The sequence below is a fragment of the Pocillopora damicornis genome, chromosome 10 (assembly GCF_964200805.1).
Source record: "Pocillopora damicornis chromosome 10, jaPocDami1.2, whole genome shotgun sequence".
Lineage (NCBI taxonomy): Eukaryota > Metazoa > Cnidaria > Anthozoa > Scleractinia > Pocilloporidae > Pocillopora > Pocillopora damicornis.
Genome location: NC_142679.1, coordinates 21,836,181 through 21,857,270, shown reverse-complemented (window position 1 = coordinate 21,857,270; position 21,090 = coordinate 21,836,181). Strand labels below are relative to the sequence as shown.

Sequence of the window (21,090 nt, the reverse complement as noted above, 5' to 3'; positions counted from 1 at the left end):
TGATTCCTTTATGAGTGGGTAGAGCCATCCGACATTTTACATCAAAAACAAAGGGGGCTTTTCATTGAAATTATTGTGAATCAACATGCCAAGTTTCTTTACATTCCATAAAAATCAAAATGCATTACATGATGACTTGTTTTTTCTTGTCTGAGAACTGGATCTCACTACTGTGACGTGAACAGTTATGAAGAGAGAACCAATTTTTTCCGAAACGGACGACCACCACCTAATCTCGAGATATCTCGTCTCAGCTATTAACGGTAGCTAATTGATAAGACATGCGAACTGCATTCGTGTACGAAGGGGCGCATTGATGCAAAAAAAGAAAAAACAAAAACAAAAACAAACCGGCTCGATTGAAATTCTAGCTTTACTGAGTCAGTTCACTTCAACAATTCTCCTCTGGCTGTCTTAAAGTTATTACAATTAGCACTGGTTTTCATTTTGACCCCAACTTTCCGTGCTGAAGCTCCGACAGCCTGTTTGGATATGAGCTCTGGATACATTTGTGAAGAACCTTGTGAGGATCCGATTTTAGGGAAGGCCAAGTTGAAAAAAATTCCTGCTGTTTAACCATATAAGTCCCACTAGTGACCTAGACAGAATTTCTCCTTACACTATCGGTACGATATCAAGCAGACAAGTAATGAGAATAAAGAAAAATATCAGTTAGAGGATTATTGGTTGATCCAATTCCGAATTCTCTAAACTAACATCACAACTGAATTGTATGGTAGAAAGTAAGGAGAATTACTAATGAAATCTTGGGAGTTAAAGGCTAAAGTCAAGTCCACCATCAAAACATCTCGATGATGATCAAATAAGTTCTCACCAAAATTTTCTACGAGCAAAGAAAATCAAAGCTCAAAAGCTCGGCTGAGACATTTTTGGTTAGCAGTTTTATTTCTCGGTGGGGTCGTTTTAGCTGAGCGCTTGCTTTACCTCCGTTCCGCTCCAGCCAGTTGCATATTAAAGGTACACAATTCCAGTTTACATATCTGAGACCTTAGTAGGATAGTAAGAGGAAAAAACTGCATTTACAGTGTGATAGTTTCTGGGTACGTCAGACTTTCGCACTTCACACAAAAGTCCATATTTTGATCAAATACAATTTGTGCCACAATGCAATATAATCTCGAATCACTAAAACAAGTACCATATTGGAAGTATGATGACATCGTTAACTGAAAAATTTCATATTTTGATCGCCTTCTGCTCTAATCTTCTGTTAGGTTTACGAAGATGGCAGTTTTTTTCTTAGATCTTTAATAGTTTATGTCCAAGGCGCGCACAGAGGAAACATCAAAGATAATTCAACACATCAATCAATCAAGCTTAATTGCATATAAAATTATGTCAAACTAATAAAACAAATTAAATAATTCCTTCATCAAAATGTCAAAATAATTCCAAACCACGAAAAGGACAAAAGTTTGACTTGTGATGCTTCAACTTTGTTGAGCTTGGGAATGCGTGTCACACCAAATTTTTCAAAGCGGACTTTTTCCACTTGTAAGCGCGGTAACAAAAGCAATTAATGGTATATTCAATTTCCAGTGAGAATTCGTTAAGTATTTGTCAATTCGCAAACAAAGTTATCGACAGCTGAGGAAATGAATCTCCATTTCAAAGTTTCGCTAATGGTTTAGTCTACGCCTTCCGGCACAACTAATCTCGCTGTTGACAATACAGTTAAAACTCCTGTTTTATGCAAACAAGTTAATTTCCTCTTGGAAAATAAGAGACAGGAAAGATGGAACAATTTAGTTTGCTTTTTAAAGTGAAGCAGCTGCATCAATGGTTACTAGATAAGGAAAGCGTGGTGAAGCCTCATTTTGCCTCGAATAAGATTTTGAAGACTGGGTAGCAAAATCGTAAGCCGGCACAGCTATAACCTAAGGTAAAAAACTAATTTGAGAACTAGTTTTGGTAAACTCATTCCAGTTCTACAAGCAACTTATACGCTTTACTTGCTGGTTATTCTTAGAAGGAACTTGAACAACTTCGTGTAATGACTACTGTTAACTAAAGCCCCAGCTAAGAGCTTGAGAACTCACCATCAAAACTGAAGAATGCCAAATTTACAAGTTGGATGCTACCATCTTTCCTATATCCGTTATGACAAGCTTTAGTTTCTCTCTCTGAGCAGGTTCTCTAAACGATATGCCCGCTTTTTGGAGAACATTTCCTCTTGTCACTTTGCGGTTAAAAGAATTCCAGTTTCTTAATATCTCCGTACGCGCCTGAGTATCAAGCAGTCTGGAAAGTTAAAAAGGCGTTTAATCCAAAGAGTTAATCATCCCTCTTTCTTACAGTTAAAGTGCGGCCAAAAGGAAACCTTTCGTTTTGAAAGCACGCATGACGAAATACCCTTTTCTTGGTTGCTTTAATGACCATTGCTCTGCTCAACTGTTACGTAAACTTTTATTTTGACTACTTAAGTCGGAATTTATCAATTCTATGGATAAACTGTTAGGAAATATTTTATGGCTCGGGTCATGGTTATGGAAGTTTACTCAGATATTCGAATATCGGCCATAATCCTGAGCAAAAGCTTTTGTGCTTTCCCACCCCTCCGAGTGGTAAGAGGCAAAAATGCCCTTTGATGCCCACACATGAGCATACAAGACTGAAAATGGACACAGCGATACAAATCAAATAGTCCCTTTCAATTACATTGAAAAGTATAAGAAAACTGTTTCAAAGATGTTAAATTTTTTTTTTGGCGAATGTAAACGGTGTTTCCATTGCTTCACCAGTTGATTGATCTTTGTAATGGTGCATTCTCGTAGTCTGTAATATAAATATGTCAGTAGTGAGTCGCTTTTGTCATTTTCCTGATTGAATTAAGGAAATCATGTTTATTACTTTCCAAGCAATTGAGCTTCTCTCCATCTTGTTTCAATTTGGCAGGAGTACCATGAATCACCGACTAATTGTATTTATCCTCTTGGTCACATTTGTCATCTCTACAAGAGCTTATTTCCTTCGTACAGGGGGAAAACGAGGGGCAGTTTTACACAAGAAACGTTCTTCACTTTGGAAGGCTCGCTTAGCAAACACGCGTGGTCTCAAAGGTAAATAGTGTACGTAATCAAACATCCCATTAGTGAACCGTGTATTGATGCTTCTTAATTTGCCTTGTTCACAGAACAAGTTGCCGTAAAATTAAACTAGTAAATTAGATTAAATCTAACAGAAGCTAAACAAAATAAGACTTCCTTTTTAAAAATGACTGGGAGCAAACAAAGTGTTTTCTCAAATGCAACGTGATACATCAAGAGCCGGCCTTACCGCCGATTGGTACGGGAGGGGGAGTGGGGGGAATGGGGCGGGCAGAATGGAATGTAGTAACTGTCTATACGTGGATCTAAAGGAGACTTTCCTAGGTTTGAAGCACGTAAAAAGGCAACGGGGAAGGAAGTGCGGGGGGGGGGGGAAATTTCGTTTTGTCACGATAAAAATTAATCTGACCCCCCTTTTAGGTTCTGCAACACTCTGATGAATCCCCCTCAGCTCATTGGCAGTCAATTGGAAGTCGATTTTCTATTGTCCCCCCCCCCTCCCTTACTTTATACTGTTGGCGATCACTAATTCGCCTCTGTTTTGTCTGAAAACTATGTGATTCCCCCCCCCCAACCCAAAAAGAAAAATTCTCTGTGAATAAAGAAGAAAAGTTTAATGCCTCAATGATCATAGTCTTGATAAATTAGTAGCGAGTATCTGAATCATAGAAAAAAAACATTAATTTACATATTCCCTTTGTGTTTTAGAAGGTTTGAATGATATGCTCTGGTCATGGATGGAAGACGACAACAAAGAAGAAGACAAATTGAACGATAAGGAAATGTCGGAATAAATTATCGTGAATGTGGCCTTGCTATTTATTTAACCAGAAGCCTAACAAGTACAAAAAGATATCTTGTGCAAAAATCGTTATCTGGTTTTAAATCATTAAAAACGTAGGTTTTCATTTCGGATATCAGTTAAGAGCCTTCGTTTTTAATGATTTTTACCAAAGAACTCGATGAATATGCGTGATGTAATTATTGTGAATAAATATACAAATGAGAAACAATGACTGCGGTTGTTGGCTGTTTGGAGTGTTGAAGAGAGGGCGAAATTAGTAAAGTAGCACTTATAGCCACTTGTACACTTTCATTCTGCCTGAGGAATCCTTTTCCTCCAACATAAAGCGTTTGTCCTAAAAAGGTGAGACAAAGACTAGGTATAGCCGCGTTGCGTGATGCACTCAAAAGTAACAACAACTAATGCAACAGTTAGAATTTGACAACCCCTGAACTCCTTCATTATTCTTTCGATACTTTTCTAAAATTATGTAGATAGTCGCGTGTAACAAACACTCGAAAATTTAAAGGCCAAGCTCAATTAGTCCAGGTTGGCCTCTAAAAAATTCTAAAAACGTGACAGTATGCGAAATGTCTTTATACTTCTGCAGACCTTCCTTTTATTATCCTGCAAAAAAATAACAATCCAAATGGTTATGATATCTCCAATTAGGCACAGCACACTCGACTAGAATAACGACTCTTGCTTATAGATGTTTGCATGTCCAATGTATTGCTCATAATATTTATATCTGTTTCAAACACCGTTCAGGGAAGATTGTGTTATGACTTTTTGCGTGACCATGATCCCGTCTAAGACACCGCCCGGGAAGGAGCGGTGTCTAAGCGAAAACAACATGGCGGCCTGCGAATGGTAAGTGATATCACGGGGAAATAGTTCGCTTTTGGACAATTTTCAACCTTTTCAACTGTTTTCTTCCTTTAGACCTACTTTGTAACATTGATTTTTCACTATTGGGTGATAAAACTTTTTTTCTAAGAGACAATCATAATTTTTATAGTAAACTGTTGGAAAGATAGACATGATACTGGGAGACTGCTAATTTACCCAGTTAACAATCTCGCTCTCCTTTCCACAGGGTTGCTCGTACCAGGAAATATGAAAGGGAGAAAAACGTGCTTCCGAGTGAGACAGCAATCGATCACCCACTGAAACTGGGTTCTGTGATTGTAAGTAGGAGAAAATGAAGCTAAGACAAAACACTAATCTTGCCGGAGCTGATCTCCTCAGCTCCCCATACCCATGGTTAAATTTACATCCAGAGAAATCAACACTTTGTCATTCTTTACTCTTGTAATGGCAGAAATTAAGTAGTGAAATGTTTAGCTGCCTTCTTAGTAATTTTATGAAATATTTAAACGAAAAACAGGAAAAAACTTTGTAGACTTCGCAGTCAACCAACCCAGTAACCTTTGTTTTCGATGTGATTTAAAGGTATACAATTCTTTCACACTTGAAAACGTTTCTTGCAGAACGTTGATAACAGTCGCAAAAAATCGAGCACTCCTTCTGATAGTTTATCTAAAGGCACTCCTGCTGCTGATCCTTCGAGTTTGATTCAAGCAAAACCTGACGCGTTTGATGGGCTGGATCCATTGTCAATGTTTGCTGCTCAGGAAGCCAGTACAAAGAAAACATCATCAGTTTCTGCACCAGCATCAAAGAAAGAACAGGTTTGTACTCATTGTGTTTACTTTATGTTTTACTGCAATAAATTCGTACAGATCAAGTTTTTTTTGTATGTAGTTTTTACCATAAAATCAAATCAGAAGGGGATGACTTTAGACCGGCGAAATGACTTACTAACAGTTTTATTACTTTTTTGTTTCCTCAGTCATCCTCTGTATCTAATAAAGAAAAAAGCCAAAGTGACTTTAAACCATGGCTCAAGAAGAGAGTAGGAATCCTTGCTAAATATACAACCTCACAAAAACTGTCCATTAGCACGGTAAGCTAACTACATGTTGCAGTTCAGTGTTTAGGGATCCACTTATTTTCAGTGTTGCATAATTTTGCTGATCTTACTCTTGGTACCATCTACTAATAGTTATAAATTTATTTTTCTTGACAGAGTTTCTTGTCATCATCTGAAAAGTCTGAAAAGAGTGAGTTGTTCAAATAACTATCCTTCTCTTGTACTATTTTAATAATGCTAACATTGGGGACTGATATTTAATGAAGGTTGTCAATGATATTTAACAATAATGTCAGATATGAGATGGTTGATAGCCAACAAGATGCATAGCACCAAACTGGCTTCAACAAATCTTGCACCCAACAAGTGCAAAATGTAGTTAGTGTTTTATCATATTAAATTGTCCACAATGCTTAATAGAAGTGTTTTGTTCCAGCCTAGGTAAATCCAACTTAGCAACACTTGGGGAAATTTTTTTTCAAATGAGATGATTCTGTATATGGGCTGATAACCGAAGCTGAGTGAACCAATCAGAATGCTAGAAATGGAATGTCTGGAATTTGAAATGTAATAAATTCATAGAGTGCAAAATTAATTTGTAGAAATCAACAAATAATAAGTATCGTTTTTGTTCAATATTTTTCAGTGGTAATCAAGCAGCAAACAACAGTTGCAGATAAAGTCAAGCACAGACTAGAACAGTTAGATGACTTTGAAGAAGTAAGGAAGAAGATTGAATCAAAATATATTTAGTGAAACACAGTATTTGTTGCTAGGAATGGGTTGGGAAAGAAAAGTTTTGTATCATTTAATGTTTGAAAGGAAGAAACTTATTTCAAACGTAATATAATAATTTCGCAAATAAATTATGTTGTCACAGAGATATTGGATAGGAGAGGTTTCTATTTATAGGAGTGTGTTTATCATCTTTCCTAGTTCTTCCAATATTTATTCTACTGATGTTATTCATTTGTGAATCTTAAGGATTCTGACTTGTTTGATTTCCATTTCTCTACAACATGTATGCAACATGTGAAAGAAATCTCTGCTATATTTTGTAGGGCTCAGTCAAAGAAATGCTGAATCTGAGTCAGCAGGATTATGTCAAGAGAATCGAAGAGCTAAACCAGGTGAAAAGCTTATTTTTTTGTTCTTACTACTAATGGTTTGAATTAGGGGGTTAAACTCAGTCATACAATGTATTTGCATGGAAGTATGTTGTCTTACATGTAGAAAGGATTGTTATGGATTGTAGAAAGCTATGTCCAGACACACTAAACTCAAGTCATGATCAGAGAACACAATGCCATATCTTGGCTTGGCTGATGCCTTCTACTCAGGGTACTGAGGAACTGTTACTGACCTAGGTCTCTTTCATAACATCCCTCATTCAAGTCGTCTCAATGCAGGATCAGATGGAATGTTGATGAAAATCAGTTGATCTTTGTGAAGAGTAATGCTTCACAATGTGACAAACAACCAGGCACCCTCAGAGGATTTGCAGTATACTGTGAAAATTTCGTGGTCTACATTAAGGAAACAGCATTGTGATACAAACGAGACTGCTAAATTAATCACTCATGAATTCATCTCAATGAGTAATCTCAATCTTTTAACACTTCAAGTTAAAAATAGAGAAATAGTTCTTTACTGAGCTCAAATATTTTGAGCTCAGTAAAGAAATGGAGCAAGATGTTTTTCCTCTTGTCACAAGCATGGGACAAATAAAAAATTTTGAGTCCCCATGAGGAATCAAACCTCAGATCTTTGGATTCTGGGCTCTGATGTTCTACCACTGAACCACAGAGACTTTATGCCGAACGAGGTCTATTACTGCAGGTGTGAGGAACTCTGAATTTTTTCTTTGTCCCACACTAGTGAAAAGACAAAACAGATCTTTTTCTATTTCTTTACCAAGCTCAAAACTTACCATCTCTCTTACTCCATTTACAAACATGATGCTATTGACAAAGCTGATCCTAGCAGTTAGCATATGTTTCATATGAATTTTGTAGTAGACCTCACTCACTGTAGAGTCTCTGAAGCTCAGTGGTAGAGCATTGGAGAGCAGAATTTAAAGATCTGAGGTTTGATTCCTCATAGGGACTCAGAATTGTTTCTTTGTCCCAGGCTTGTGACAAGACAAATATGTCTTTATCTACTTTAAGTTGTGTTGCTATTTTGTATCATTATTTAATCTTGAAGGATGATTGATTAGGCTGCTCTCTGAAAACTTTCCATTGCAATACTCATTTTTTTTTGGATTATTTTTCTTAATAGGCCTTGATCACTGCTTGGGAATCAGATCAGAGGGTGAAGGCTCTCAAGATTGCCATTCAGGTCTGTACAACTCAGTTAAACTGTATTAAACACCAAGAAAGACACAAGATATTTAAGAACACATATTTGAAAAAAAGGTTAATGTGTTGCTACCATTATTGATCAAAGTATTGAAAGGATCCTGTGTAGAGGTAGAGTGAGAACAATTCATGAGGGAAATTTTGAGTTGTGTCATTAAACACAGTTCTGAAATTCATGTGTAATGATCACAGGGAAAATTTTTGCAATGGGTGCCTGAAAAGCAGAGTGTTCTGTTTTCCTGGTCACTTGAGTTCATGTCTAATTGATGTTTTTCTTTTAGTGTGCAAAGCTTCTCGCTGATGTGTCTGTAATTCAGTTTTACCCAAGCAAGTTTGTGCTTGTGACTGACATACTGGACACATTTGGTAAGTTAGATTAAAGTTCTGACGGAGTGAATTCAGTTTTGCAATTATAATCTTTTTCTGACATATTACATGTACATGTGCTCCTCTGGTATGTCCAAGGAGTCAAGGTCTGGGTTGTCTGGAGTAAGCATGAACTCTGGCTGGATTGTCCTAAAAAATGTGAATGTTCTTTCACAGGGAAGCTTGTGTATGAAAGAATTTTCCGCAAATCAAGTACTTTTACACCAGGCAGTAATATACCCACCATGCTTCCAGGTAAGGATTTTGAGACCAATAAAACCATTTCTATTTAAGTGATACTTAAAATCTGTCATGAATATGATCTCTGTACATGTTACTTTAAATGATCACTTTGACTCTATAACCATTCACTAATGGGTTTTGGGTACAATAAGCAGCTAGCCAAGTGGAGCTTACAATTGTTTCAGAAGGGAAGTTCTACTCAGTCCACAACTTATGGTATAGCTTATCATATCTGAGTTGTCTTTGTGGCCACTATTCACATTCTTTTGAACTTCTAAGTCCACTTGTCCTCGCGACACACTATCACTATTTTCAGTATTGATATAACACAAACATGTTTTGTTTGCAAACAACATGTATCCCTATATTGAAAATATTTGCTCAGAAAATACTTTAACCCAGTAATCTCCTAAGGACCTTCAATTTCAAACTCTTCTAGAAAAAAATTTTCCTTTCCCTCAGTTAAGCCACTTCCCAGCTTTTATTCAAAACTTGGCTCACTGCTTAAAGTTTCATGAACAGCTCTAGATTTAGTTAATTGCAGTCAACAACTCTTATTTGTAATTTTCATTTCTCTTTTTTCAGAAAACTTCACACCTGACCAGGTGCCAGACTCAGCTAAGGAAACTTGTAGGAACTGGTTTTACAAGATTGCTTCAGTGCGAGAACTTATTCCTCGGTTGTATCCTTGAAATTTCCTTTATCATGATACTTGAGATAGGAATCATGTCAGAAGTAGGAATTATAGTTTGCTTTGTTTCAATTACTGATTCTTGTCCTTTGCCCCATTATAAGCCTCAAGGTTAAAATAATGCTTTAAATACTGTGGGGATTATCTCACAGCTTTTGACTTTTGCCTCATCAGCACAAAGTTTATATTCCTTGACACACTGAAGCTATGTGGAGACAGCTATATTGAAATGCTATAATTTCTTTACAACTGGGTAAGTATGCATGTGATCAGGAGTTAAAAGTTCTGTTGCATTGCATGGAGTTTCTTGATGTTTTTTTTTTATTTACTCTCTATGTACATAGCACTTGAAGGTAGAGATGTTTATTGGTATTCAATTCTAAAAATTGCTCTTAAAAGTTAGTTGTATTCCTGTTTCAGGTCAACAAAATTTTATCTTAGTAACAATAGATAGGTATATTAATTTCCAATCCTTGAATTTTGAATCCTGTTTACAAATTTGACCTTTAACATTTTTCCACAAATATTGATCTTGGCATTGAAATATTTTACTCATAATTGCCTACGCATTGATTATTTACAAATTAATTTTACATTCCAGTGAGTTTTCACAAGCTCTTGTTCGCCTCACCAAGATGATACGAGGTATTGGTGACCCTCTGGTTGCTGTGTATGCAAGAACTTACATCTGTAGGGTAAGTGACTGAAGAGTAGCTGTGTAACCAGAGCTTATTCCAGTTTCCATTATACTAAGTGACCAGACTGCACTAGTAATTCTATTTCCCTTAGACAGGATACATTTCTCTTGTAGTTTACTGCTTCTCATTATGTCAGGTTTCTCTGAATGTTCACAGGAACCCATATCATTTACCTCTGGGTGGAGACAGGCAATAAGGGAATGTCTCATCCAAGAACATGACATAGTGACCCCAGCTGGGACATGAAATTGGACCTCTATATCCAGAGTAAATCATTTTAATCATTAGGTCTCCCCAAAAAGATTTTATAGATACATGTAAAGTAACATTCAGTGGCTTAGTGGGTAAGTCTTTACTGTCACCACTGTGTTGCTCTCCTTGAGCAAGATAAGTTTTCTCATACAGTCTCTCTAGAATATTTATCAACAGCTTCTGTTTCTTTATTTGTTTTGAACTTCACACCAAACTTGTCCTGGAAAAACTAAGCCGAACCCCTCACCAGATAGCATTTTTTTAGGGGCACAGTCAGACAACATGTAAACATAGTGTAAAGTTATAACTAAACATATGTATTCCTGCACTGATGCAGAAAGATCTGTTATTATAGACAATATTATTTTTCATTCCCTTCACTACTATTTTAGGTTGGTATCCTTGTGGCACCTGATGTGTGTGATCATTTGATTGAAAACTTGTTCAGTTTCATAGTCAGCTATAAACAGGTGACTGCTGAATTAGAGTACTGGTAAAAGCTTTGGAAACTTGTCTTATGGTTATCTCCGTAAATTGGCTCATGGAAGTGATGATTATGACATGAAAGTGACTTTATCTCTCCCTTCATTGTTTCAGCTTCAAGGTGATACAGTGCAGAATATTCTGGCAGAGCAGAGGCTTGGTAAGTAACACTTCCTTAGGAAACGTGTCAGTTTCTTTCAGTTGCTTTTTTAAAATCCAAGTACAGTTAACATAGTGCTTGCTTCCAAGCTACATGTTGGCCATATATTAGGTTCCTATGAGATATATGTTTGCCATCTTAATCCATTTGACCTCAAAGACATCACCATCCCACATCATCTGTTATCGCTCCTACTTTATCTCTTCTGAAAGAAATCAACCATCCATTTTAATTGTGAATTCTCCAGAAATGCACCAGTACCTTCAGTTGTATCCGCCAGCTTTAGACTGGATCCTACAGTGTATTGCAGAGAAGAGCCCAGAGGTGAGATAAATATATAGACCTTGTGCTTTGGGTATCATACGTTTAGCTTGGTGGACGTAGTTTGTGATAAAGTCACCAGTACCTTTTTTCCCCTAATAAATCTGTTTTCTTCCTTAGTCTACACTTACAGATATCTTAAATCGTTGCCAAAAGGAATGCAACAGGTGCGTGAAGTGGTGTATTTTATTGAGAGAGAACCAAGTTTGAATTATTACTTTGCTGAGGTTTGTTTGTTTGTTTTTTTTTTTTTTTGCAGTGCATTACTTCTGAATTCAATCATCACAGAGTTTAAGCCAGAATACATTGCTGAGAGGTTGGTCTAAAGTGGAGTATAAAACAATAAATTATTATTGTGAAACTGGTAAACATGGAATCGATTTGGTTTCTAGAGACAAGATTGCAAACATTTCTTAAGACATTTTCCTCAGTGTATTTTGACTTTTTCCCGTTTGTGTCACCTTAGGGCTCTGCAGTTCACTGAACTGATAAGAAATTGTGAGGAGGCAGGATTCCCAAAGGTAACTGTGGCTTGATCGTGAGGAAGAGCTCTTTTCAACTGAGTGTAGTTTAACTGAAACCCAAGTGTACACAACGACGAATCAAAGTATTATAAGACATCTCATCTCATTGTCAGGAGACAGTCAAAACTCAACTTATGCACACGTGCATTAAGGCGACCTTCCGCGCGGGAAAGTGAGCAGGTTACTTAAATTCTGCACCCTGATTGGTTGCGAGAGTGGCGGGAGTTTTCTAGACCAATTAGAGAGCTTTGTAACACGAAAGTAACTCAAAACGAATGCAGTCCCGGAATTCATTTACTTTTAACGTCATTTGAATATTTGTCCCTATAAACACTACCAATCTCTTAATGGCGACCTGCTGAATTACGTGGAATTACGCTATAACAATGCATCTATTTTGTCATCTCCAGCATCACCTGTACAAATCACTTGGGATGAACTTGAGCCAATGTGATCCGCCTGAAGCACAGAGACTACAAATTCTTAGCGAGGTTAGATGCTTCAACCCTCAATTACCGCTAACTCTGTAAATTCGTAATTTGTTACTCTGCATCCGAAATTAAAACTTTTCATGACAATTCTGAAAGACATAAGACTAAAGATAAATGTAGTAAATAGAATAAAGTAAAAAAGCAAGGGAAAGCGAATACAAAATGTGTGAAATCGAATTATTTAGAACTCTCAATGTTTAAACACTTCTTTGTTACTAATAGTGGTGATATTTTATCTTTTGAAGGTTTGGAAGGTTGTAATGAAAATGAAACATCCCCCTGTGAGTAGCCTTACTTTAAACTTCTCTAGCGTCTGTAATTTATTGACTTTGTGTAATAAGAACATTTTAAAGTTCTATTGTTTAAAAGGGTTTCATAACAGATGTAAGGTAAGTGTAGTTAAATTCGAAAAAAAAAATCTGCTGTGTCACTCAACTTTGTAAGAGCTAATCAATATTCCTCTTTTGTTTACAAAAACTTTCTCTCGTTTCACCGATTTTCTCAGGACTACATAGGCTGTGCGGAGGCCTGGATAGAGTACGTTTGTAAGAACTTCACGGTAAGTGTTACTGTCTTACTTAAAGTTATGTATCTCTGGGTCAGAAACCGATCAGAGTTGTACGATAACCAACCAGCACCAATCTTAAGTTAATTGCATTAAAAAAGGATACGGTTGCTTGTCTTAAAACTCGTGCGGCTCCGTTAGAACATCTCGGCGCAAAAGTCGAATCTCTATCTCCTAATGCCGACAATAAAATAAACCTAGGAGACAAATTTTCAATCCTTGAATCGTGCATTCAATAATTTTTGAAGGACTGTCAATGATCAAAGTATGTGTATATGACTGAAAACCCTCTTTAGAAACGCGAAGTCAACACCCTCATCGGAGACGTTATCAAGCACATGACTCCGGAAAGGGCATTTGAACAACACTACCCTCAGGTATTGCTGCAAAATATGATCCTTGGTAAGATAAACAACCCATGCACTAGCAAAAGAATTAAATCTCAATGAAAGTTTCATTACATAGGAATAACCTTGCTTTGTCAAACCCTTCGCCATTGTAAAAACTTGATTAACCGAAAAGTTATTTTCAAGTTCCTCCGTACAAGATCAACTTAAAGCTTTTTTCACTTCAGTATGAAGGTCCTCAGACATTCAGCATAGACATTCAAAATCTCTGGTTCAACAAGTGTAACAAGTCTTAATAAAAATTTCAAAATACGTTCTTTTATTAGGTTCTACCCTGCTTTGATTCATTTTTTTCCTTTTATTGTTTTGCTTTACTCTGTTTTTGTTTGGTTAGCTATTTTCATCATATCATTTTACCTATTTCTCCGCTGTCGCTCCTTTATTGTTAGTTATATATACTACTAGTTAAGGAGGCCCGTACTCAACGAGTCCCATGGTTTCTCTGGGCTTCCCGGTATTTTCTCCAAACTGAAAATATAGTATTAATAGTTTCAAGATGGCAAAATAAATATAAATGATGATCATGATGATGATAATAATAATAATAATAATAATAATAATAAAAAAATAATAATAATAATAATGATAAAAGTTATCTCTGTTTCCAACAGCTTCAGTCGATTATTTCCAAAGTACTAGACCACATGCACGACTTCTCTGTTCTTGTATCAATGGTAAGTTCACTCCTGAACATTTGATTTAGTTTCCTTTCCAACCAAACAAACATATCTTTCGTGTAGAATTACTAAAATTGGTTTTCTATGTGTGTATCTTTTTTCTCCAGGATAAGTTTCTTCCCTTCTTGGACATGTTTCAAAAAGAATCAATCAGAGTGGATGTTTGCAAACTGATTGTGGAAGCTTTTGTGAAGTGAGTGGCTTTTTTTAAAGGCATGCTAATGTGAGTTTCTGCAGCAACAAATCTAATTTTGCTATTCGTTAAACCTCTGATCGTTGTTGTTTTTTCTGGAGTGACTCGCCCTTTGCGTTCGCCTCGGTTCTTCTCGCGTTTCCGTCGTGCCTATCACCGCTCGACTGAAAATCGCCAAAGAATTAAGGTAAAGGTAAACCAAATTGTTTGCATAACTTTAATTTAACATGTGAGCATTAAAAAAACTATGGTCACCTTGACAGATACCAAGAGGAACCTACGAATGACCCGGTGGTTGTGAACTCTTTGCTGTATGTTTGTAAAACGATGCACGACTCTGTAAAGTAAGTGCTCAACGGTTTGTCATCACAGTAGTTATTCTTAGTAAAAAAAAAATGCTTCTTCTATTGTAGAAGATGAAAAAATAGCATTTTTTAATGAGATGCTTGTCTTTATTTTCATCAGTGCATTGACCTTGATAGACGAGAGGAGAGTCATTGGTCATCTGATCACAGGATTCCTACGTAAGGTACGAATCTTGGATTGTAGTTCGTTTCAGTGATTTGAACTAATTTGTTTTCACTTGGGTCTGGAAGCCGATATCGAAGCTCTGATAGGACATGAAGAGTCTTGTCTTTGATAAGAAAATATCTGAAATTTTGCTATGAAAAGAGTATCATAAGGATTTATCTTCAATTTAAAAGTCATTTGATCTTGAGAAGTTTACTTACCGTTTCAGATTGACTTTGGCCGTGATTTTGAGAGGCAACTGGATTCTTTTGTGGATGCACGTTCCTCTTTCTCCAGTCTAGAAGCTGTTCTTGTAATGCTCGTGCAGGTGATCAAATCTTACTTTGAGCGCGCGCCGACGATTGTCAACAAGCAAAACTAAAATATCCACAACGGCTAATAGCAAAGGAAAATATCACGAGGTGTCGATAGAGCTCAAAATACAACAAACGAACTGCTTGGTTTTAGATTCGGTTTAAGTTTTGTATTTGATTTGAGACATTTTTAGCCTCACAGAAATTTATGAAATCAGATCTGCCAGGACACACGTGCGTCATAGACACACCCAATCGTTTACTGTAGTCATAACGGTGCTCTTGTGCCTTTTGCCTTTGTTAACAGAGTGTTAATCTTCTCGCCATGAAAACTCGAGAAGTAGTCAAAGGGAACCACACTCGAAAGACTGCGTCCTTCATCAGAGTAAGAGGAGAGGATTTGTTTGATTTAATCTCTCAGTGCTTACAATAGTTTGACTAAACATTGTTCTGCCCTGTCTCCTACAGGCTTGTGTTGCCTACTGTTTCATTACCATCCCCTCCATAGATGACGTTTTCTCTCGCCTCAAGCTCTACCTCCTGTCAGGACAGGTTGCCATGGCAAATCAAGCCCTCAGTCAAGGTCAGTAGATCTCTATGGGATAGGCATGCGCATCTGGTTAGACAGCAACCGTTAAACTCAACTTGAAGTCAATGCTTCTTAGCGATGGTTTTATTCGTTTCATTGGTCACGGAAAATTGTTGTTGATTGGAATGAAACATTTAGAACCAAACGATGTAACGTCATTTGCATTTCACGTTTCAGCGGATGCATTTTTTAGAGCGGCGATCAGTCTTGTTGCTGAAGTGCCACGAACGATTGGTAAGATCACTGATTCAGAACAACAAACTATCTACCTCGTACGTGCTCGTAGTAGGAATATTCTGAATGAGAAAGTAACAATGAATCAAACAAACAAAGAAAACTATAGATAACATTATTTTTCTAAGGTGTTTTGTTTGATTGGGGTAACGTTCAGTTTATAGTTCCTGTAGATCCTTTCCCCCGAATACAACACCTGTATATTTATATTTAACGTAGAAAAGTCAGAGGGATGTAAGTCGAATTATTCCGAAATAAGAGATCAAACAAGCGAAAACTGTGATGTTTGTTTGTGTGTTTTCTTCGTTGTTTTTCTAGAAATTGACCACAAGGTGAAATCGTCGGAGCCATACCTTCTTGCCTACATGAACAGCTTTTTCTCCACCTTGTTGGTAGTACCGGTACGTTTGTACGATATAATGACTGCAGCTCTTGTTGGTAATGATAACTGTGAGTGAGTGCACCAAAGTGTAGTCATTACAATCGGTAGATGTAACTAGGAACTCATGAAAAATTAAGAGAAGCGCGGGAAACGCCAATCACCAAGTCGCTATTATTTTAGGCTTGCATCTGATTGGGTGAATAGATGACTTGACTTTTCTAGACCAATCACAGTTCGAAATGAGGCAAAACCAATACAGTCCCGGATTACCTTTGTCACCTTATCATTGCTCTGTTACAGAGTGCACTCAACTCATGTGGTACTTTTCTAATTTTTTTTTTTCAGGACTCGCCAGATCAAGGCGCGCTGCATCTTGTTCGAGGCCTGCTTAATGTTGTACAAGAGTACACTTGGGAAATAAACAGCGGCGCCAAAATGAGTATTTACCTAAATGCCGTTTGCCTTCTCTCCGCCATGAGTCAGGTAGGTTTGTGTGTTATTGTATCTGTATGATCGTTCAAGTTCACGTGGTCTTCACGAGCATACGCGCGGGTCTCGCGCGATTTGTTCGTAAAAGGCTTTTACTCCTTTTTCCTTGCAAACATTCATTCATAGAAAAGAAGTATGGCTGAAATTTTCATCTCTCTTTGCAGGAATATTTCATTTATCATGTTGATAAAGGTAGGTTATTAAGTTCCTAATCTAAACGTCTCTATTTCCACCCGTTTTCTCTTTCAGTATGAAACAATATCTTGGTTTGATAACAAGGAATTTGAAAGTACAAAGAAGAGTTGTTGCTTGTTGAAAAAAATTTTCCACTTTACCGTAAAGAAAGCGAGTTAGGTTAATTTTATAAGATAATTTGTATGTTTCTTTTTTCATGTATTGATTCGTTTGTTTGTTTTCAGTGGATTCGAATGACAGATTGTACGGTTGTGATAAGAAATTTCTAGCAGAGATAAATCGACTAGTTTTTACGTTAATGGAGGCTGTGTTTGAACACTTAAAGTCCTTGACCTCCGAAGAGGTAAGTCTTCTTGACATTTTCCACGCTGAAAGGCCTCGCTAACTGAGCATTTTATAACCATCGCATGACTTTAAGGGATTCTTTATTACATACAGTTAGTCTTAATTTTTTATTGATTCTGTTAAAATCAAAAAATTATTTACTTCTTAAAACTTTTCTTTCTTCCCATGCTAATTTAGTGATGCAGGTGTAAAATTCTGTGCAACACCAAGAAAAACCTTGTTTGTGCTGAGGCAGGAACAGTGTTTGTACAGATACTATAACAGTCTTGTTATGTCCTTTATTGTTAGGAGCTCAAAAAGCAGGCCGCTATAGCTATTGGGTTCTTCAACAGGTCAGCAAAAGTGAACCTAGTTTATATGTTTGTCTTTGAATGATAATTAACTTCGTCGCAGTGGATCTTAAAGGTCTCTTTCATGGTGCACCTATTGACAGGAGAAGCACAATTTTGAAACCAGAAAAAAAAAACTTTTATAAATACCGTATGTTTTTCGTCTATTCTGAGGTAGCGATGGAAAACGCTTTGAATTTGTCCATGTTTACTATCAAAAGAAATGCGATGCTTTCTTGTTGGGTTAGAAATATTTTGAGCTATTTTGGATGTCAGTGTTGTTCAACAGGATATAAATCTTTTTCATTAGAATACTTCACTGGACAATTTTTTTGTATTGTTTTCAAGGCTGTTGTGTCATGCTGATCTCTCACAACCTCAGTTAGCTACACTGGCCCTTAACTTGTGGAATCTCGCTCAGAAACATGGCTATGGGAACACAAAATACACAGTAAGTACAAATACTATCAGAACTCTAACTACACATGATAACTAAAAGAGACTTCGAGCTCATAGACCAGCGGACACAGTTGCTTACTATGACCGCTGACCGCAGCCGTTAGTGCAACGCGCTATAAAAGTGTTAGAGCAAAAATTAGATGATCGCTGCATCCAAGCGTAGATTTAACTTGATGAATAACATGTTACGTCCAAGAAAAATTCATTTCCTAGTCTGTCATTTAGGTCGATGGACGAAAGTACAATTACTTTTCCGTTTAAAAACCTCGGTAATCCCTAGTAATCTTCGCAAACCCCCAAATGACCATCGGCAATGTGTGGAAATCTTCATGACCTTGTTAATTTCTTTGTTTTTGTTACTTCAACAGATGCGCACACTTGAGTACGTCAAACAGAAAGGTTCCTCGGGACACAAGGAATATGCGGCCATTGCACAGAAAATGAACCTACAAACAAAAATTTAAATGTTCCTTCGTCCTATGCAACGGTTTCATTCCATGACTAAAAGTGTAATTACTGAGAAGAAATTACGGCGTTATTTTAGAGAGTTGATTACAGCCTCATTAACAGATTATTAAAAAAACAATTCTATCTCGTCCTCATAGAGGGGATCTGTAGATACAACACGGATTTATGTAAAATCCCTCGAGTATTCCATAGTGTAGGACGCTTTTATTGACTTTGACTTACAAGAAAAAGTACCGCGCTGTATTCCCGCGGAATCACTTTCTCCTAAAAGCGACTCTTTGAGCATAAGTGTGTTCAAACAATGGAGACTTAAACAATTTCTTTGAAGAGTGTAGGACTTCAGAGAGAAGTTGTAGTCGGTAATCCTCAAAGGAATTACTTAGAAAAGATGTATACTCTGGAAAGCTTCATGGTCCTGTTAATGACTGTAAAAATGGAGCACGATTGTATTTGGTAACAATAACCAGATAGGTACCTTTCTGATTGAAAAGTGATAAAACTGTGGCTACTGTGGAGGTAACTTGTTTATTCCTCCACCTTACCCCATTCTTGCAGAATCTCGTACTGAAATGACGATGGCTATTGCGTTTTTTTACATCACATTTCCGATTTGCCCATTGTTTCATTAATAGAAGGTCGCACTCATATTCTCAGGGAATCGTAATGTCTCTAGTCGCTTTTCAACGCCCAGGGACAGCTCTGTGTTTTTCAAAGACACTCTTAGTTGTTTGTGTTTTTATAATCTCTTTACCGGTCTGGAAATGAAAAACTCAAGCCCTGTCAAGTTTCTTTAAAGGGCATGTAAACCCAAAAATACATGTTTTTCTTATACTATGTAAAAAGTGGCGTAGAAAACGAATTTGAAATTAGTTTTGTCCAATTCGACTTATTTTAGGAGAAAATCGGCATTTTCAACTGAAATTCCATTTCCGGTAAAAACAATAGCGAGAAGTCGTGACGTAAGCGGTGGAACCAAAATATTGCGCAACACATATTCCCCAGTAGAACTGGTGTGGGAGTTCGTGTAAGTAGCGGTAGTTCGGAAGATTTTTTTTCAGAAGATAGCGACTCGAATGCCTTAAGCTTAGTACATGACAGCGCTGGGGATAATCCAGAATCTTCAGGAGAGTCTGGGCCACGTCCTTAACAACATGAGCCGCGTAGGGTTCACCGAAGCGATCCGCACGAAGACAGTACAGAACATGTCGACAGCGATGCGACCGTCTCGGAAACCCAGACTGGTATTTAATTTACTTTGTGATTTATTTGTATTTAACATGAAAATGCAATAAAGCGAGGGTACAATCTAAAGGAATGCAACAGAATTTTTTTTAACTTGAGCTTCTGAAAGTGTTTTATATAAAATTATCAAAGGTGCGAGTGTAAAAACTTGTCAACCAATGCCGACAACTCATGAAAGTGTTTGTTGTACGGAAATCGGGCAATTGTGGCAAAATGGCCTGAAACCCAGATAAGTTGTATCACTGAGCATCCAGGTTTTCAGTCAATTTGCCTCGATTTCTGGGTGCTGGAGACGGCCAAGTACGCGTACAGGCAGCAGCAAAGCACAGATAATCACACCGGAAACGACTAAGCTAAATATTTTCTGTTTCATCTGTTTTGTTACATTTTGAGATCGATTTACTTGAGTTGTTTCTGCCATTGATTTAATAATACAGTACTAGAGCTAGTTGTTTTTCGCTTCTTTCCTGACAGGAAATTTCGCTAAATTGCCTACAGATAGCTTGTTCGTTGGTGTTGGGGATATCTCGGCAAACACTTTAGGGTCGCTGTGCTATCTTGTGCGGTAAACAATATCCTTCATCTCAGAAGCATTTCCATCGATAAACAAGTTGTATCGTGTACATTTCCTTGTGTGGCCTTCATAATTATCCAACCCTGTTTGTGTTTGCTTCGATTTGAAATATTGAAAAGATAGTTTTGCAAGCTGAAATCAGGATCTTTTAAGTTGTACTCAAAATGATGAATATTGTCCTAATGACCTTTGAATGTATTTTCACTGCTGTGAAAACCGTGACACAAATTCTTCTGCTGTTTCTCTTCAGGGTTTCTCAAAGGAAGCACCAAGTGGGGCTTGTGATATCGAGAGTATCAGTCTCGAATAGAGCTAAAGTAAAATGAACCACAACGCCCTGCTTGTAGTAAAAACCTTGCTCTTTTTTTTAATAATCAAACTCTCTCTCTCTAGTCACGTGATCCAACATGATTGACTTACGACATTACATCCCTCCCTTTTTTTCGGATGAAAAGAACACAAGGTGACTAACTGTATTTTAAGTGATAAACGTCCTAAAATTCTAAACAAAACAATGTACATCGTTTTGTAATCAAATAATCAACATTCAAACTAAATTTAAACTGAGATCTCTTTTCCTTCAAACACTTCATATAATGTCAACGTTCTCAGAGAATCAGAAAAGTTCCTTTTCCAGCCTATTTCTCGTAGACGATTTGTACATAGTCTGAAAACCTGACAGGAGGTTTGATCTGTCGTTTCGATCGTCTCGGCAAGGCGTCAGCTTTCATTTCGGATGGA

General features: G+C 37.2%; 1 protein-coding gene and 1 long non-coding RNA gene across 2 annotated transcripts; both read left to right on the top strand.

Moving 5' to 3' along the window:
- The first annotated feature begins 1,763 nt into the window (after positions 1 to 1,763).
- Positions 1,764 to 19,037, top strand: LOC113674582 (VPS35 endosomal protein-sorting factor-like). The gene is made up of 40 exons (XM_089185475.1): positions 1,764 to 1,903; positions 2,917 to 3,080; positions 3,777 to 4,725; positions 4,952 to 5,042; positions 5,346 to 5,546; positions 5,708 to 5,821; positions 5,945 to 5,978; positions 6,435 to 6,508; positions 6,850 to 6,918; positions 8,069 to 8,128; positions 8,430 to 8,514; positions 8,692 to 8,769; positions 9,343 to 9,439; positions 9,654 to 9,701; positions 10,050 to 10,143; positions 10,791 to 10,868; positions 10,996 to 11,041; positions 11,289 to 11,365; positions 11,483 to 11,529; positions 11,622 to 11,678; positions 11,829 to 11,883; positions 12,297 to 12,377; positions 12,623 to 12,658; positions 12,883 to 12,936; positions 13,239 to 13,319; positions 13,961 to 14,023; positions 14,134 to 14,219; positions 14,483 to 14,563; positions 14,685 to 14,748; positions 14,959 to 15,057; positions 15,351 to 15,428; positions 15,512 to 15,626; positions 15,810 to 15,866; positions 16,185 to 16,267; positions 16,594 to 16,731; positions 16,902 to 16,929; positions 17,157 to 17,275; positions 17,566 to 17,609; positions 17,955 to 18,057; positions 18,434 to 19,037. Exons 3-40 carry the CDS (start codon positions 4,637 to 4,639, stop codon positions 18,527 to 18,529), a joined length of 3,000 nt encoding a protein of 999 aa, XP_089041601.1. The 5' UTR covers positions 1,764 to 1,903; positions 2,917 to 3,080; positions 3,777 to 4,636; the 3' UTR covers positions 18,530 to 19,037.
- A 496-nt stretch (positions 19,038 to 19,533) lies between these two features.
- Positions 19,534 to 20,630, top strand: LOC149039389 (uncharacterized). The gene is made up of 3 exons (XR_016180595.1): positions 19,534 to 19,774; positions 20,250 to 20,340; positions 20,600 to 20,630. It is a non-coding gene; the product is annotated as an uncharacterized LOC149039389 (long non-coding RNA).
- The last annotated feature ends 460 nt before the right edge of the window (positions 20,631 to 21,090 follow it).

Bases quoted from the DNA above. Each gene is read 5' to 3' on its own strand.
- LOC113674582 (XM_089185475.1), top strand. From the start codon at position 4,637: ATGACTTTTTGCGTGACCATGATCCCGTCTAAGACACCGCCCGGGAAG. The intron at 5,822-5,944 runs GTAAGCTAACTA...TTTTCTTGACAG, and splicing joins AAAAACTGTCCATTAGCACG to AGTTTCTTGTCATCATCTGA. The intron at 5,979-6,434 runs GTGAGTTGTTCA...AATATTTTTCAG, and splicing joins ATCTGAAAAGTCTGAAAAGA to TGGTAATCAAGCAGCAAACA.